General features: G+C 40.2%; 1 protein-coding gene across 7 annotated transcripts in view; it reads left to right on the top strand.

Annotated features, from left to right (window-relative positions):
- The window catches only part of RASAL2 (RAS protein activator like 2), a 362,955-nt gene that overhangs the window by 201,250 nt on the left and 143,090 nt on the right, over window positions 1-18,615 (top strand). Inside the window, exon 1 of one of the 7 annotated variants that reach the window (XM_043567737.1) lies at window positions 17,874-18,136. The exons of the other annotated variants lie outside the window; for them this stretch is intronic. Coding sequence (XP_043423672.1) covers window positions 18,124-18,136 — 13 coding nt within the window. The 5' untranslated portion in view covers window positions 17,874-18,123. Of the gene's footprint in view, window positions 1-17,873; window positions 18,137-18,615 lie in introns of those variants that run through there. 7 annotated transcript variants of the gene reach the window in all.

Genomic DNA, 18,615 nt, shown 5'->3' on the forward strand with positions numbered 1-18,615 from the left:
TATCTTTTATAGTAGATCCCCTATCTTTTCCTCTTCCCTAGTCCACTAAACAATTGCTTTTCCCACCCCTACCTGTATTCTATTCTAAGACTGCAGGTTAATTCTCTGGAGGAAAGAAACTATTGGTGTATTGGGGCACACCAGGCAAAATTGAGAGCACAGAACACTTTACCAAATACAAGGAAACTAAGTGAACATCTGCAGACTGAATGCTGGGCTCCTCTACCTATCTTTCCTCACTTGCCTTTACCCTCCAGGCAGAAGACAAGAAGAATATTATTTGGGGTGTTTAACCCACTCAGGAGGAAAGATCTCAAGATACTAACATTCCCAAGACTAGTAGAGATCTGAAGAAGAGCCTCTAGCATGAAAGAGAGAAACCAAAACAAACAAAAGAAAAAAAGAAACCCGGAGGAACAGAGACAGGCAGGGAATAGAAAACGTAAAGAAAAACGTCGCTATCAGACAGATAAAATATTGCGTACATGAGACGAGAACTGAGTGTTATACAAAGCCAAAGAGTTGCCACGTGCTAAAAAAAAATTGTCGCAGAAATAAAACTCAATAGAAGGATTGGAAAATGAAAATGAGGATATAGCCCAGAAAGTAGAGGGGGAAAAAAAAAAGATAAAATAGAGTGCCAGTCAAAACAATGAGTTCCAAAAAAAGAAAAGCAAGGGAAGGAAATCATTGGCAAAATAATTCAAGAAAATTTCTCATAACTACAAATAGGAGTTTCCAGATTGAAAGAGCTTACCGAGTGCCTATGGCAAAGCACATTTTTGGGAAATTTCAATTTGTTTTTGGTGACATAGAGACAGTCTTATAAAATTGCAAAGAAAGGACAGATTACATATTTAGGATCAGAAATCAGAATGGCATGAGGCTTCATATCAGCAACATCAGAAGCTAGGAAAAAATGAGGAATGCCCTCAAACTTCTGAAGGAAAATTACTTCCAATTTGGAATTCTATGTTTAGCTATTAGCCACTAATTACACATGAGAATAAAATAGACATTTTCAGGGGCGCCTGGGTGGCTCAGTCGGTTAAGCGGCCGACTTCGGCTCAGGTCATGATCTCGCGGTCCATGAGTTCGAGCCCCGCGTCGGGCTCTGTGCTGACAGCTCAGAGCCTGGAGCCTGTGTCTCCCTCTCTCTGACCCTCCCCCGTTCATGCTCTCTCTCTGTCTCAAAAATAAATAAACGTTAAAAAAATTTTTTTAGGGGCGCCTGGGTGGCGCAGTCGGTTAAGCGTCCGACTTCAGCCAGGTCACCATCTCGCGGTCCGTGAGTTCGAGCCCCGCGTCGGGCTCTGGGCTGATGGCTCAGAGCCTGGAGCCTGTTTCCGATTCTGTGTCTCCCTCTCTCTCTGCCCCTCCCCCGTTCATGCTCTGTCTCTCTCTGTCCCAAAAATAAATAAACGTTGAAAAAAAATATTAAAAAAAAAATTTTTTTTAAATAGACATTTTCAGACATCAAGATTTAAACAAAAAATTTACCTCCTACACATCATTTCTCCTAGAGCTAATGAAACCTATTCTTCCCCAAGAGTGAGCAGGATGTGGGATAAAGGCTGGGAGATCCAACACGAGGGGAGAAGACAAAGGGCCCCACAGGAGAATGTGCTAGAGAGAACGGAGGGTGACAACTCCATAGTGTCTATAGAATGAGGACAAGCAGTTCAGACCGCAGCGGTCAAAAGGTTATCGTGAAGACTTCTCCAAGAAGACAAAATTGATACAGTAGAATGAATTGAAACAACGAATTGAGGATTGAAGCAAATATGGGATTGAATTAATAATAAGCACATAGAAATTTAAATAAATGAGTAATCAGGCAACAGCTTTAGGAGACACAAAAATGTAGTTCAGTGCACAGAGAATGCTTGTATAGCACCTTCTACACGTTAGGTACTTTGTATATGTTAATTTTTTAATCTTTGTAAACCCACAAGGTACTGTTTTACACGTAAGGAAAGTGAGGCATAGTGAGGATAAGTAACTTGTCTAAATACCTCAGCAGCTGGTCAATGGCAAAGGTAGGATTTGAACCCAGGCAGTCTGCCTTCAGGAACTCTGCTCTTGACCACGGTGCTGTGTTATGCATCGGGTTCACTGTGTGGCTGCATTGACTACATACGTAGTCCCAGTATTGCTTTTCCTTACCAAAATGACTATGGAACCAAATAGGGACCATGAGAAGGTAGCAGGTGTCAGGGTACCTGCTGGGGTAGGAGGAAAGAATCAACTTCTCATCTTCATAGTGGAAAATCAAAAGATAATGTCTAAAATGGGGGAAAAAAAAACCCTGTAAATATCAGTACAGCTATTTTATTTAAGATTTGATGGTAACTCCCAAAAGAATTGGCTAAGAAAGATGAAACTTGTTGTTCCTGGGGAAGGAAGAGTGTTAGAAGAGGGGATTGCTGTTTGTGTGAACAAGTCTCATGAAACTAGGAGACCCTAAACTATGTGCATATATTGTTTTATTAACATAAAAATTTAAAAAACAGGGGAAGGCATATACAGTTAACAAGAAAATTAATATGCCATTTAAACACAAGGAAAAGGTACTATTCCTCGTTTCTAATCAATAAAAGCAAATTAAAGTTACAATGAGCTGCCAGTTTTTACCTATGAGATTAGCAAGTATAGATATGTTTGTTTTGGACGGATAGGAGGAAACAAACATTCTAGTCCAATAATGCCAAATTGTTTCTGTACAGGGCAGCCTCGGCAGGATGCATTTTGGCAAAAATGCAATCTAACCTCTTAAGAATTTGTCCCACACCTCTACTCACATAGTCATTGCAATTGCACCATTGCTTATAATAACACAAGAGCAGACCAACCAAAATATCCATCCATAGGAGATGATTTCAATGAATTCTGCTAAATCTGCATGATATACCACTATGCATGTATCTGTCAAAAAGAAAGTAGTTCCACGTGTAGTAATTTGAAGCAATTTCCAAGATACATTGTTATGGGGTGGGGCAAGGTGGGAGGCAAGTGCAGAAATGTGTGTGTATATTATACTTTGATTTATGTAAAAAGTGCCATGTGCATATAAGCATGTGTGAGTGTATATGAGTGTGTGCGTGTGTGTGTGTGTGTGCGTGCGTGGGGGCATAACTCTAGAACTATACAGAAGAAGCCCTTAGCAGTGGGTGCTTCTGAGGAGAAAACTGGAAACCTGGTGGATCAGAATGTGAGGGAGACGAACTCTGTCACTATCTGACCCTTTTTTAACCTTTCACCTTTTAATGAAATGAAGGTTAATATTCTTAAAGAGTAATAATGGTGGAAATACTTGTAACTTTAATAATTAGGGTAGAGCAGGGGAGGGGGAAATGGAAAGAAGAAACCTACCTTCCTAAAGGGACATTTCAGTTCTTTTTTTTTTTTTTAATGTTTATTTATTTTTGAGAGAGACAGAGACAGAATGCAAGTGGGTTAGGGGCAGAGAGAGAGGGAGATACAGAATCCAAAGACAGGTTCCAGGCTCTGAGCTAGCTGTTAGCACAGAGCCCGACACAGGGCTCAAACCCACGAACTGCAAGATCATGACCTGAGCTGAAGTTGGACGCTCAATCGACTGAGCCATCCAGGCGCCCTGGTACATTTCAGTTCTTTATGTTGAATTTCAAAAACAGGGAAAATGAATTAAAAATGAATTAAAATCCAAGACAGTTAACTGGAAGGGTATGTTATATTGGTGCCAATCAACGAGTTTCGCATTACTAGAATACACTGCTGTGAAATCAGCTGGATTTCATCTCACTCACCCGTCATGAATTTGTAGCGGGGCGTTAAACTGACCATTATAACCGGTTCGTTTTTATTTATCTGCAGTAAACAAGAGAAATTGACTCTGATTAAAGAAGACTAGAAGCTCTTTGACATTTTTATGTTAGATGATTATAATCTAATAGATTATAAAAGTAACCTCTATTGGATTTTTTCAGGAATGTTAAAAAGGATATTTCTTCTCTTTACCTCTTTGTTAAATAAAACTTAACTGAAGTAATGCTGGGGAACAAGTTTTCTGTGGATCATAAATGCTGTGCCTATGATTTAATGTATCATTTTTGTTTATATTGCTTTGGGCAAATTTAAAACTCAAAGACCAGGATAGTAAAATATAGAAGAATTTGTTCTACACAGATCTCCTGTAGAGACCCTTTTCCCCTGTGAGAAGATCGGAAAATGTGTTTGTTTGTTTGTTTGTTTGTTTGTTTTACCTTAGGAATATTATATTTCTTATAATGTTAGATAATGAAAATTCAGAGACTGTTAGTAAGAACAATTGCTTATAAGTAATTTTATTTTGTTTTATTTCACAGTTTTCCAAGTAGTATTAGCAATGAGCCTAATAAATTTTATTAGCCGAACAAAGTAATCCTCTTCCAGCTCTTAACATGCCCCCAGCTTCTCACTTCAGATTACAGATTTGCCAGCAACCAATACAGAAACTAAATAAAGGGAATGTGAACTGCAGAGTTATTGGACAGCTGTTTTATTTCAAACCTCTATTTTATGAATCCAGATGACTTTCTACTGTTCTACTGTTAGCCTCATGTTAAGATTTTATTTTTGCCCCCCTAAATATTGGGAAAATTACTTTTTAGTATTTCCACAATACTGGGGTTTGGTTTGTTTTTTTTGTTTTTTTTTTTTTTTTTTTTTTTTGTTTTGTTTTGTTTTGTTTTTGCTGAGGTCCAGCATGTATAGTATTTTTCTGTGAACTAAAGCAAGTTTCCATGCTTATTCAATACTAGTTATACCATCCTATTTGATTTGAGGTGATAGGCGTCATAGGTAATACTTTATGACTAAAACCAGCTTCCTTCCACTTTGTAACTAATTCATAAAACCGACTCCGTTTAGGGAGCCAGAAAAGTTAAAACCAGACCAGACAGCATCCCAGTCGCTGCCAGTTGTTGTCCTCCACTGATGCAGTTAGCATCCTCCTCAAGTAACAGGCACATTCTAGGTTTTTAATACATTAGCTGGTTCTAGAACTGAATATAAAAGTTAGGTCACTCTAGGGCTATGTCAGTTTTTTATCAACCTTTTCTAAAAAGTAGTTTATCTGTGCTCACTGCCTAATTGTTTTTTCTGTACCTTGATATCTGGCTTCATCTGTCACTGAAATTTGCCCCCATATCAGAGGTGTGATAATAAATTCCACCACTGCAGTCGGCTTTAGCCCCTCTCTTCAGTCTGTAATGATTGGCTCTTCTACCCACGTTCATTCTACCCTTTCTTTTCTTCTTTTTTTTTTTTTTAATGTTTTTATTTATTTTTGAGAGAGAGAGAGAGAGAGAGAGAGTGAGTGAGCGAGCAGGGGAGAGACAGAGGATCCGAAGCAGGCTCCAAGCTGACTGCAGCGAGCCCATGTGGGGCTTGAACTCACAAACCGTGAGATCATGACCTGAGGCAAAGTTGGACACTCAACCAACTGAGCCGCCCAGGCGCCCCTTTGCTCCCCTTTCTTGACTTGTATAACTTTTGTTTGTTATTTTCCTCACTGTACCTTACTCTCTCCCGCTTGTACGTGTGAATATCTGAAGTGCAGATACCTGCTTCACTTGCCTTGTCCATTCTCTGTAGATGATGTCACCTCTTTACCAGAATGCTCGCCCCTGAAGCCATTATCTGTCTGTAGTTCCCCCCTTCGTTCCCTCTCTTGCCTCCCTAGAACCTTGTTCTCGTGTGACTGCAGACCCACTGTCCTTCTAGTCCTTCTAACTTTATGTTGCCCATTTGTTTCCACCTGAGTATCTTAGTAATTACCCTCTGTCTCTTCCTAATTCTTCTTTTTTCCTTCTAGATTACTCATTTCACTGCTTGACATTTTCTCCTTTTTTTGAAAAATGTTTTTATTTATTTTTGAGAGAGTGCAAGTGGGAGGGGGGCGTGGTGCAGAGAGAGAATGGGACAGAGGATCTGAAGCGGGCTCTGTGCTGACAGCAGTGAGCCCATGTGGGGCTCAAGCCCGTGAACCGTGAGGTCATGATCTGAGCTGAAGTTGAACGCTCGACTGAGCTACCCAGGCACCCCAGCATTATCTTCTTTTTTATTATTATTAAAAATAATTTTTTTTTAACATTTATTCATTGTTGAGAGACAGAGTGCAAGCAGGGGAGGGGCAGAGAGAGGGAGACAGAGAATCTGAAGCAGGCTCCAGGCCCTGAGCTGTCAGCACAGAGCCCAACGTGGGTCCCCAACCCACGAACTGTGAGATCATGATCTGACCCGAAGTCCCATGCTTAACTGACTGAACCACCCAGGCCCCTTCCCCGGCATTATCTTCTTAAAGCACTAATTGAATCATGTTTGTTGAAACCTTTCTTAAACACCTTTACTGGATCTCCATTACCTACGGGATGAGGCCCAAATGTGCACTGGCACTAAACATCCTCTGTATTCTGACCCAGGCTTGGCTCTCCAACGCTGTCTTTCTTTACCCACCACCGACATCTGGGTTCTGGCCTCGTGGGCTGCTTCAGCTTCCCAGGTATTGTCATGCACATGGGCTTCTGCTCACATGGAGCCATCCACCTGGAATGTCTTGCGCTCTTCCACTCCGCCCACCTCTTGTATGATAATCCTGGGGCTTGGCAATCTTTTTCTTCATTCCACCAATCAGAATCCAGCAGCATTTATGTCCGATAAACAGCTCTTTTTGTCCCTCTGAAACTGAATGTAAGTCCTTACGTTTTCAGCAAGTTGTTGCTACGTATCTTCTTTACTAGGTCAGAACCTCTTAGATGACGGGACTGTTTCTCCTCCATATTGGTGTCCCCACAGAAACTAGCCGGTGGTTTTGTTCATTGTTGTAGGCTTAGTGTGTGTTTGTTGAGTGAATGACTGATGTGAGACACACTGGAGAAACCCTTGCCTGATTTTTTTCAAGTGAAGCGCTTCAAAGTGAAAAATGATCTTAGATGTGGGAAGTGTGTTTTTTGCCCCTGTAGGGAAAACCATATCCACTTCATAGAAGTACTTTACAAATGCATTTGGAGAATTCTAAATATCGTTGTGCAGCCACGGGGACTCTACGCAGTTATTACATCCACAACTTGGTTCTGAGACGTGCGAAGCCGGTAACTGCCACTGTCCAGGTGAACAAGTCCCAGTGTTGGGCTTGACTGTTTGCCAAGGTCAGACGTGAGCTTGCAGCCTGTGCTGCTTGTTGATACCATGACCGCAGTTGTATTAGTGAGCAAGGTGTCTGTGCTTACTTTTAAGATTTTGCTAGTAGCAAATAGCTTGTAAGAGATAGTTTCTGTTTCTGTGCAAAATGGTGATAGAAAATAAATTCTCTGGGGCGCCTGGGTGGCGCAGTCGGTTAAGCGTCCGACTTCAGCCAGGTCACGATCTCGCGGTCCGTGGGTTCGAGCCCCGCGTCGGGCTCTGGGCTGATGGCTCAGAGCCTGGAGCCTGTTTCTGATTCTGTGTCTCCCTCTCTCTCTGCCCCTCCCCCGTTCATGCTCTGTCTCTCTCTGTCCCAAAAATAAATAAACGTTGAAAAAAAAAAATTTAAAGAAAATAAATTCTCTGAATGGAAGAAAATGACCTTTTTATCCTTCTGCTGCATTTGAGGTTGATGGCATAAACGTGTGTGCTGTTGTTGGCGTTTAGTTATTAAGTGATTAGGTAGTATATCAAAATCACACGAGCAGATTTAGCAGCTCATTCACAGACAAGAGGGTTTATTACTTTAGGAATGACTAGAACTCTTCTGTTCTTCCTGGAAGGAAGGACTGCCTTTAGCAGAGGCCGTTGTGGGGCAGTGGAAATGGTACAGGCTTTGAAGTTGCCCTAACGTGGCTTCAGATTCCATCTCTTCTCATCATTAACCTTGAGCCTCAGCTTCCTTATCAGATGAGATTTTTATTAGGCTTTGAAAGAGGAATTTGGGACCAACAACGTAAATTCTAATTTGAGACAAACTTCAGTTCTCTCTGACTCTTACACAATCCTGGAACCAGTGAGATAGAGAGTAGGTGTTATATTTCTCAGTTTGCTTGGACAGGTTTAAATAAACCCAGTAAAGAAATTTGAGGTGTGACATGTTAGGAAACATCCTGTCTCTATATCTCATGACTTTACTCATTTGTTTTTTTCTTTTACTTGCACAGTTTGGCAAATTCCTTCCTTCTAAAGTATGGTCATAATTCACCATTCTGTTATATAATGGAGGTAGAAAAATGAGAATGGAGTTGTTTACACTGTATCTTGAGATTTATTTTTGAGACTTGGTCTAGGTCCTTGGCTGCCCTAGAACCTTTTCCAAAAGGAAAATATGTGATTCAGATACACTGAGCAAAATTAGCTAAACATTGCGTACTTTCTTTAGTTGGCCCTCACTTGTGCTCTCCACCCACTGCCCCCATCTCTTTCTTTCTTTCTTTCTTTCTTTCTTTCTTTCTTTCTTTCTTTCTTTGTCTCTCTCTCTCTCTCTCTCTCTCTCTCTCTCTCTCTCTCTCTCTCTCCCTCTCTCTCTCTGGTAGTCCAGATTGGCTAAGCTATTTACCAAAGCCTTTTTAGTTTATGTTTCAAACAGAAGGATTTGTGAATCAGATTGGTGGAAAATCTAGTTGAGTTTGTGTCCAAAACAGACTGGAGTTGCCTTCGGGGATGAAGAATGTTTTGTTAAGACCTTCCTGACACCCACCTGTCCTGTGATTTCTATAGTAACAGTGCTCAAGAAGAAAAGAAGCCCTGGAGATTCTCATTAAGGCATTGTGCTCACTGGATTGTTTTGATTACTTACTTTTCTCTGAAATTTACAGCCTATTTTCTTTCCTGTTATGTTCAGAAATTTGAATGTTAACTTTTCCCCCATTTTAATTGATAGTTAATATAACACAATGAGAAATCCCCATCCTTTTCATTTTTTCCATCTGCTTACAAAATAATTCGTATCTTGTCTGTTTGGCATGTTCTTTCCAACTCTGGAGAGTAGAGAATAATGGTAAAAATTCAAGGTAGAAACGAGTAAAGAATACAAATTCAGAAGATAGAAAGGAAGTAAAAGACTGAATTAGAGAGCTGGTGATAAAGATTATTATTTTATCTCAGTTCATTTTTTCAATTAGAGGCCTTAGATTTTTTTCCCCTCTTTAATCAGAGTAGTGCCATCAAAGAGTCAAAAACATATTTAAGCAAATCTTTTGTAATTAATTTTCAAAAGTAGGAATCAAAGAGAAGTGTTGCGATGTATGTGTGAGGATGTATATAATGAGGAGCAGGTGATCTGGGGAGAGAGTGAGTGTGAGTGAAAGGAAGAGGAGAGAAAAAACTACATGTAAAAAATATATCAGAATATCATTGGCAGTACACATTACAATTAGATAAAAATAGCCTTGGGTAGCCACCGTAAGCTAGAGAGTTCTAGATAAGCCTCCCAAAAAAGAAACTGCAGACATGATAGGAGCGAGGAGAAAATTCGGCCTTTTTTTTTTTTTTTTAAATCTATTTATTTATTTTGAGAAAGAGAGAGTGCCAGCTGGGGAGGGGCAGAGAGAGAGAGAGAGAGAGAGAGAGAGAGAGAGAGGGAATCCCGATGTGGGGCTCAATCCCACGAACCAAACCTTGAGATCATGACTTGAAGCCCAAATCAAGAGGAGCCACTAAGGCGCACCTAGTTTGGCCTCTTCTAATAAGCTTTAACGTCAGCGATACGGCGTAGGGTTATAGGTGAAAGATGAGCTCTTGCAACTTAACTGTGTTACTTGGATTAGTAAATTAGAATTACACTTAATTTTCATAAGCTTTTCCAAGGCTTAGCAATGAATTTAACTGCTCTGATGTATTCATGCCTAAATAATACATTCAGGTATAGTGACCTGCCTGAGTTCAGGCTGCTCCAGCAGAATACTGTAGACTGGGTGGCTTAAACAGCAGCTGTTTATTTCTCACAGTTCTGAAGGCCGGCAAGTCCAAGGCTTGGTGTCTGTGGACGGCCCTCTTACGGGTTGCAGACTGCCGACTTCTTGTACCCTCCCATGGCAGAAAGAGGGCATGGGTGGCGGTCTCTGTTATAAAGAACTAATCCCGTAAAGCTCCAAGTGCACATGACTTCTAAACTGAAATTGTATTCCAAGTTAAAGTATCTGTCAAGTAATAGAAGAGGTAAATCCAGAAGGACGAAAAGATGACAAAGGGAATCCCCAGAATATTGGTGTAGTCCCAGAATGGCAATCATGTAGCTGGCTGAGGGAGCATCCGGTGATGAATGAAATTCTTGCTATTAGAGATGCAACTTCATGCATCATTTAGAGAACTTCTTTACCAAACAACAGCATGTTTGGCACTCATAGCACTTAGTAAGTATTGAGTGCAATTAAACATTGAACAACAAAGCACGATATGTTTTCAGCATTTTCCAATCCATCGTATTCTTTTAAATTTCGTGTTTACATGTATGGGTATGATGTAAAATTTGAAATGTGCATCATGAAAGTTTTAAGAAATTTGGAAGGTTTGTAGGTGATAATTTTAATTATGCAGCAACTGATGTTCTCGGTTACAGGGTGGCCCATAATAATCAAACTTCACAAATTCAAGCTAGAACTTCTCCAAGGATAAAACTGTATTTTAAAAATCACTGCTGTGGCCTGACTTTCTCTTGCCAATGAGATGGAAACAGTTGTATTTATTTTCTAACAGGAGGGGGAAAGGGATGTCTCCAGTCCCCATGTGTAGATGTCCCTGTTCTTACTTGTCTGGATGGCCTCCTGAGAGATGTAATACTGAGAATGTGATTCTGCCCTTAGTTACCAATGACTGTTGCCTTAGCAAATTCATTAATCTCTCTTGTATCTCTCAAGTTTTGTCACCCATAAAATACCATTCAAATATTAGACTTCCCTGAAATTTAGCTATTTTTCCACCTACTTTTGTTGCCTGTCAATACGACATTTTAAGACCAGCTCGTTAAATACATTATTTCATTTTAAATTAGTTAAAATCCAAGGCGTTTGTTCTTTAAGCGTACTGTATCCTGGGGCAGATTTATCTGTTAGTAGTAACCACATTTGAAAGTAGGTTAAAGAATAGTATCGCCACAGGGGGTGGCTCAGTCACTTAAGCATCTGACTCTTGATGTCGGCCCAGGTCATGATCTTGCAGTTCATGGAATCCATCCCCATGTAGGGCTCTGTGCTAACCGCGTGGGGCCTGCTTGGGATCTCTCTGTCCCTCTCTCTCTCTCTCTGCCCCTCCCTTGCTCATGCTCTCTCTCTCTTAAAATAAATAAATAAACAAAAAAAATTTTTAAAGAATAGTATGGCCACAATAATCGTAAGTCTTGAATATGCCAGAAACTAAGATCTTTGTTTTTATTGGAATTTATTGCTGTGTCACTGAAACAAATCTCTCATAGAAGATTTTCAAGTTTTTTATTGGTAGTGAACACTTTTTTTGTTTTTAGCTTCAACAGTAATAAATTTAGAATCAGATTTTATTGCCAAGAGAAAATACGTTATCCCTTGTGATAGAGGAATTTGGCTTGTTTCAAAGCAAAGGGTAAATCCTTGCATGTGGTATTTGTACTGCTGAACTGCATTGTGGGTTTTCTGCAGGGTCACTGTTTTGGAATTGATCATGAATTGATTCCATGCCTCATGCTATAATTCTGGCACCTTTTATACTATTTGATTATGCCTTTTCTGAAAGAATATGTAATTCATTTCTTCTCTCTTTAAGTTTACTTATTTATTTTGAGAGAGAGAGAGCAAGAGAGAGCAAGCAGGGTAAGGACAGAGAGAGGGAGAGAGAGAAAATCCAAAGCAGGCTCCCCACTGTCAGCACAGAGCCCCATTTGGGGCTCGAACTCATGAACTGTGAGATCATGACCTGAGCTGAAATCAAAAGTCGGATACTTAACCGACTGAGCCACCCAGGTATCCCTCTAATTCATTTCTTATAGTATAGACCTTGTGTGTTTGTGTGTGTCTGTGTGTGTGTGTGTGTGTCTGTGTGTGTGTGTGTCTGTGTGTGTACAAGGGAAAAAGAATAGCCATACAACTGAGAAAAGGGGCCCCTCATTCTCTGGAATTGGATTTCAACATTGACTGGATATTTCCTGAGAACACACAATCTGGGGCCAAGTGATTGAGAATGTCTCTCTTCTCCTCTCCTCACTTATTCTCTTCTGTCGTCTATTCACTTCTTTCCCCCATATTCTAGGAGCCAGATGTTCAGAAAACATTCCACGTTATCACTCAAAGTTACCATTCTCAAGCCAGGAGCTGCTGCTCAGCGTGTGGGTAATATAGCTGTGTCCACTTGCTGAAATAAATGAAAAAGTACAAGTAGAAAGAAATTCAGTGTATCATTCCAATAGATGTATGTTTCATGATCTCTGGATTCATATACTGTGAAGAAAAGAGCCACGGCTGGTGATAAACCTAATCTGGAACAATATACAAGCTTTTTTATAAAATTGATAACATTATAGAAAATTTGGAAGAATACAGAGAGCTACAAAGAGGAAAAATAACCACCCCAAAATGCCACTTAAGGTAAATTTGGAGAAGTAGTTCAGTTCAATATACCATAGTGGTTAAGAGAAAGCACTCCAGAGCCAAATGAAGTGTGGATTCTGGTTCTACCAGTTTGTGACCTTGGGCAGGTTACTCACTCAAACCTGTCTGTGTCTCCATTTCTTCATATGTAAAATGGGCAAAATAATAGCATTTATTTATTAAATATTTTTTTTAATGTTTATTTATTTTTGGGAGAGACAGAGTACAAGCGAGGAGGGGCAGAGAGAGGGAGACACAGAACCTGAAGCAAGCTCCAGGCTCTGAGCTGTCAACATAGGGCCCGACATGGGGCGCAAACTCACCCACCATGAGATTGTGACCTGAGCCGAAGTCGGACGCTTAACTGACTGAGCCACCCAGATAACCCCCCGCCACCACTGCTTTTTTTAAATTTTATTTTTTTATTATTATTATTTTAAATAAAAAAAATAGGTTGTTTACCTTAAAATTCTTTTTCCTAGTGGGCGCCTGGGTGGCTCAATTGGTTAAGTATTTGACTCTTGATTTCATCTCAGGTCCTGGTCTCTCGATTCATGGGATCAAGCCCCACATTGAGCTCTGTGCTGACAGCATGGAGCCTGGTTAGGATTCTCTCTCCCCCGCAACCCCTCCCACTTGTGCTCTCTCTCTCTCTTGCTCTCCCCAAAATAAATGCACATTAGAAAAAAAGAATTCTTTTTCTTGTGAAACTGCTGTTAGAATCTTCTAATTTTTTTCCTTGTTTTTTTTTTTTTGATGTGTTTTTGACTTACCTCTTGGAGTTCTACTAGATTTTAGCTTGCTGTAGTTAGTTGTAAGGGAATAGTGGAAATTGAGTGAAACTGAATGAACCTGAGGCATGCAGTAGTATTTTAAATTACGTAGTACATGCAAATGTTGTTGTGTTAGTGGTATGCTAAAGATGACTGTACCATAACGTCTATGCCTTCTCTAAGTGGATTTGCGAATTTTCTTTAAAACTAAGACAAAAATGCTACTGACTATATTTTCTGGAAACTAATATGTGTAGTATATGGGGAAGGTGGACCAATAGTACCTCAGTTGTGATAGCGGATTAGCTTCACAGGAAATCAACAGGCCTCACAGATAATTGTATTTATGTTTTGAAGCCCCTGAAGAAAATGAGTTTTTGAAAGCCTTTTGGAAGTACAATTTAAGCTGTCTTTTTAAATGAAGAGAGACAATATCGCAGGCGCATCCTTGGCTCTCTGAGCACATTGGGAGATATTAGCCATTAATATCCAACTCTATCCCCAGATGCTTTTAGTTGTTCTTTGTTGTTTATTAACGGGTTTTTTTTCATAGAAATAGAAGTGTTACTTTTGTACCTGTAACATATTCTTACCCATATGATGAAAGAAAACTAGAAAAAGATTTGCTTGTACTTTTCCACTTGACTTTAGCTTATTTTTCTTCGAAGTGGGGTCCTATTCATATGAGTGCCTGGGTATTAGGAAGCCGACTGATCTTTGATTTTACCTGCTCCCTCCAACGCTTCCTCTCTGCCAGTTGCCATTTCAGGTAAGGAAATGCAGGGCACTAAGCTGCCGTGGCTAGAAGAGCAAGGTAGAGCTCTCCTGCTTAGCCAGAAGTCTGGGAAACATTGTGTGGCTGTCTTATTGGTCACTTCGTGGTATCTGCCTTTTCTAAACACTTACAAGTACTTTGCTAAACCCTACGACTAATAGGCCTTCAAGTATTTATAATGCTTTTTTATCAGAAGGGAAGGGTATATGTATGTGTGCTTGTTGTGGGCCTGTCCTGTACAAATAAACTGAAATAAAAATTAGAATTTCAGAAGCACTTCTGAAAAAGTGGGTGACCTTAGTGTTTGTTGTTCCAATTATAGACAATGATTTCCTTTTCTAAAATGAACTCTGGAAAGAATGCAGTGGGAAGACCACAATATCAGAATGCCAGTCTGGTTTGTGGGGAGACCTTAATAGAAATTGGGTTTATGGTTAGAAGCAGCTGTGTCTCTGATCACCTGCTGTTCAAAGGAGGGAGCACACACATATCGGCTGGTGTATACCTCAGCTTGCCTGCTGCCAGCACGTGTTTGTGCTTGGAAGAGGAGAAGATAGGTGTTAACAGGGATTTTTTTGTTTGTTTACTTGTTAACTTGTTTGGTAAGAAGTAAAACTGATGCGCGTGTCATTTGTAATTATGGGCGGTTAGCCTCCATAGTAGCACAACACATGGCCGTGGGTTCACAGAAGGTGAAAATTACTCCAACAAGCAACTTCCACGGATCAGGATTCTACCTAGTGCGAGTAGGTCCTAATTAGCTAAATGATGAAATGACTGTCTTCCCTTGATATATAATTCTTCTGGCTTCACGTAGTCACTTGAAAGCATACAAGCCTGCGATATATTCCCTTACATTCTTGTTTCAGCACATGACGTATATAGTGCTAGGCTCTGGCATCAGAAGGTAGGTAGGTGTGCGTGTGCTCCCTGTCCTCAAGATACTGCAAAGTCCTCCTGACTTTAGATACTTATAACAGGTTTGATAAGTGAGATATATCCTTTCATCCATCTGTCCATCCGTCCGTCTTGCATTCCATAAGTACCTGCTAATGCCAGACCTTGTTCTAAGCTCTGTGAATAAGCCAGAAATAAGACAAAGCCTCCACTCCCCACCCCCACCCCCACCCCCACCCCCACCACTCCCCATCTACCTCACATTCCAATGGGGAAAGAGCATTGAACATCAGTACATAATATAATGTTAGGTAATGGTGAGGGCTATGAAGAGAAAAAATAGTGCAAGGCATAAAAAAAAGTACAGGGGAGAATGTGATCAACTCTGAGTAGGAAATAAGGTGAAGAAAATAATTTTAGGGGCGCCTGGGTGGCTCAGTCGGTTGAGCGGCCGACTTCAGCTCAGGTCACGATCTCGCAGTCTGTGAGTTCGAGTCCCGCGTCGGGCTCTGTGCTGACAGCTCAGAGCCTGGAGCCTGTTTCGGATTCTGTGTCTCCCTCTCTCTGACCCTCCCCCATTCATGCTCTGTCTCTCTCTGTCTCAAAATAAATAAACGTTAAAAAAAAATTAAAAAAAAAAAAAGAAAATTTTAAATCTGGTTGAAGGATAAATAAGAGTGGACCAATTTCCTGTTGTCAACAGTCGTTCTCAGATTTAATCAGGTATAAAAAAGTGCTTTTTGCAGGACACAATAATGTGTTGTTATAATTAACCGTCAGGTATCTGAAAATGTCATTATTGATCTGAATTTGAAATCACGCTAGGCTTCTTTAAGGTTAATTAACAGTAGCAGGTTCTAACATTTAAAAATACGCTTAAGAAGAAAAACCTCACGCTTGAGAAAATTGTATAGGTGAACTTTTTCTGTCATTTGGGAGAAGATTGCTGTTATTCTGTTTTCTCATCAGAACAGTAGCGTTGTTCAGTAGCACAGTCTGAGAACTGCACTGTGGTTGTGGTCTGTTCATCGAATGGACAGTCACCTGTGTGGGAAGAGTTGGGATTCACTGTCTCTTGTCGCAGGGAGCCCTTGCAGAAAGCTATTTCCAAGGGCTCTGGCTTGTTTTTATTGACCTGAAATCTCTCTGCCTCGTAACTTAGACCTCGCTGTCCTTAGTTCTAACTCTCGAGTCGAATTATGGGAATAACGATCTATTTCTTAGAAATATTCATAGAAATAACAAGTAAAAATAATTTCAGAGGACCTTGCACAAGATTAAGGTCGATTATAAATGACAGTCAATACTGATAACGTTGTGTTGCCTCTGGGGAGAAGAGGGTGCAGGTTGTCGGTGTGTTGTCATACAGGGTGAGGTGGGAATCTGTGGTCTGAAAGTCCTCCTCGTCAGAGCCATAGTTTGTTCCTTTCTGTATACCTTTTGTTTATGCCTTTCTTTCTCTGTGAGTCTTACCTGAGTAGCTTAAAAGGAGTAGTTCATCTGAAGTAGAAACAGGAAACCAAAAGTATAGGCAGAGGAAAATGCAATCTTAAGACATTAATGATTCTTCAAGGAAGATGAGACTAGATAACCAAAACCAAATTAGATGGTGTTAAAGTAGACTTTAAATTTAAGTCTTTGGGGCGCCTGGGTGGCTCAGTCAATTAAGCGTCCGACTCTTGGTTTCAGCTCGTGTCATGGTCTCACTGTTTGTGAGTTTGAGCCCTGCATCGGGCCCTGGGCTGTCAGTGTGGAGCCTGCTTGGGGTTCTCTCTCTCCCCCCTCTCTCTGTCCCTATCCTGCTCATGCTCGCTCGCTCTCTCAAGGTAAATAAACATAAAAAATAAATAATAAATAAATTTAAGTCTTTTTGAGATTTAGGGAGAAAAAAAGGACCGTACATATTTCACACAACCTATGTATATTTATAATATGCATATCTCTGAGTACCTATGTATATCTAGATCGCAAGTGATATATTACATCTAAAAATATATATAAATATAGCTGGATGGAGTATATGTCTTTCTGTGAGCTGTTTGTTTAGTGGTAGATAACAGATTGATACTGTGCTCTTCTCATATCTGTCCTGTTCCTCTGTCTGGAGTGGCAGGTAGGATCTGCTCAGCGATTCAAACTGTGAATATTTTAATTGATCAATCGTGACCTGCTAACCTCAGCAACTGAGCGGCTGCATAATGTGTTAGGTCATCATACCAATTATTAAGATGACATCACTGACCTGCCTTCCATTTTTTGGGAACATAGCGGGGGGAAAACCCTAGATGTATGTCGGACTTTAAAATAAGTTGAAATGATGACTAAGAACAGTGATATCATCTATAATTTCATCACATGTAGTTGACTTAAGTAGTTAAGAGCCACTCAGTTTATACAATTACTTTTTTCTTTATTTTTAAAGTAAAGTACCAGCTTAAGAGCTGAATGAAGGGTTTTAGGGATATACAATTTTTCTTTTCTAAATTTGAAATACTTCTGCCGTGTTAGGGTGATCTACAGAGTGAATTTAATATAGTAATATGTGCATTAGCAGATATATGCTTCTATGTACACTACATTAGTTCTAAGATATTTACCCGGTTTTTGTACTTTGAAAGGTTCATGTTTTAATTCATCATAAAAACATTCAAAATAAAAATCTCTGAAATTTGTATTATTTTTCATTTCCCTAAAATATGACAGATTTTGAAATAGATTGATTTTTAAAAAAGAAGTCTCTTTTTTAACATGCAGCGATGCACACATCCACCCTACTGCCCCTTGGGACAGAAAAAAAAAATGAATTTCCTAGCTTGGCACGTCCATTGCTTCTGCTGAAGTAGATTGCCTGCACCCAGTGCTGCCAGAAGAGGTGCAGTGAGTAAGGAAGGGTGCCTATTGTTTAGTGCTCTGTGACAAAAGAACTGGGGACAAGAAAAAAAGGATTAAGTTTGACTGGTGTTGGCTCTGGCTTTTCTGCATTCCAAACCGTCTGAGGCACAGAGCGAGAGCAAAAGAGAGAGAGAGCAGGAGCGCCAGCCAGTGCGAGCATGGGCGAGGACAGGATACAAGTGTTTTGAGTTTCTGACTGGCATGCCGGAAGGATCATGTTAGCAACACCCAGAAACTTCGCAGGATGCAGACCCCAGGTAAGAGCTCCTTGAGTCTGTCTGAGTCTGAAATTAAGTTTGGATATATTTAAAGGGAATGTGGAGATTTATTTTTATTACACAGACGCAGTGGCTGCTAACCTTTATGATTATTGGCTTTAAAGAAATAGGTGGGCTTTCATTCCTGTCAGTTCACAGGAATATCGTGTGGAGGCTCTCGGCATGCCAGTACAAAAATCAGCACAAGACGAGCCATTTGAGAAACTAAGATAAATTAAAAGGGCAACGATCATAGCAAAGTATTAACAATGCAGCATTTACTTGTTCTTTTAATAATTTGAAGTGGACTCTTATTCTGGATCTTACCCAGAATTCTTTATGAGATGTTAAGATGACTGGAAATGGATGCAACTCGTTTCTCTCTGAGGAAGACCAACTATATTGACCATCAGTAAGAACTTAACAGTCTTGCTTGAGTCTCAGAAGCACGTAAATAAATGTGTCGTTCAGAAAGTTCA

The sequence above is a fragment of the Prionailurus bengalensis genome, chromosome E4 (assembly GCF_016509475.1).
Source record: "Prionailurus bengalensis isolate Pbe53 chromosome E4, Fcat_Pben_1.1_paternal_pri, whole genome shotgun sequence".
Lineage (NCBI taxonomy): Eukaryota > Metazoa > Chordata > Mammalia > Carnivora > Felidae > Prionailurus > Prionailurus bengalensis.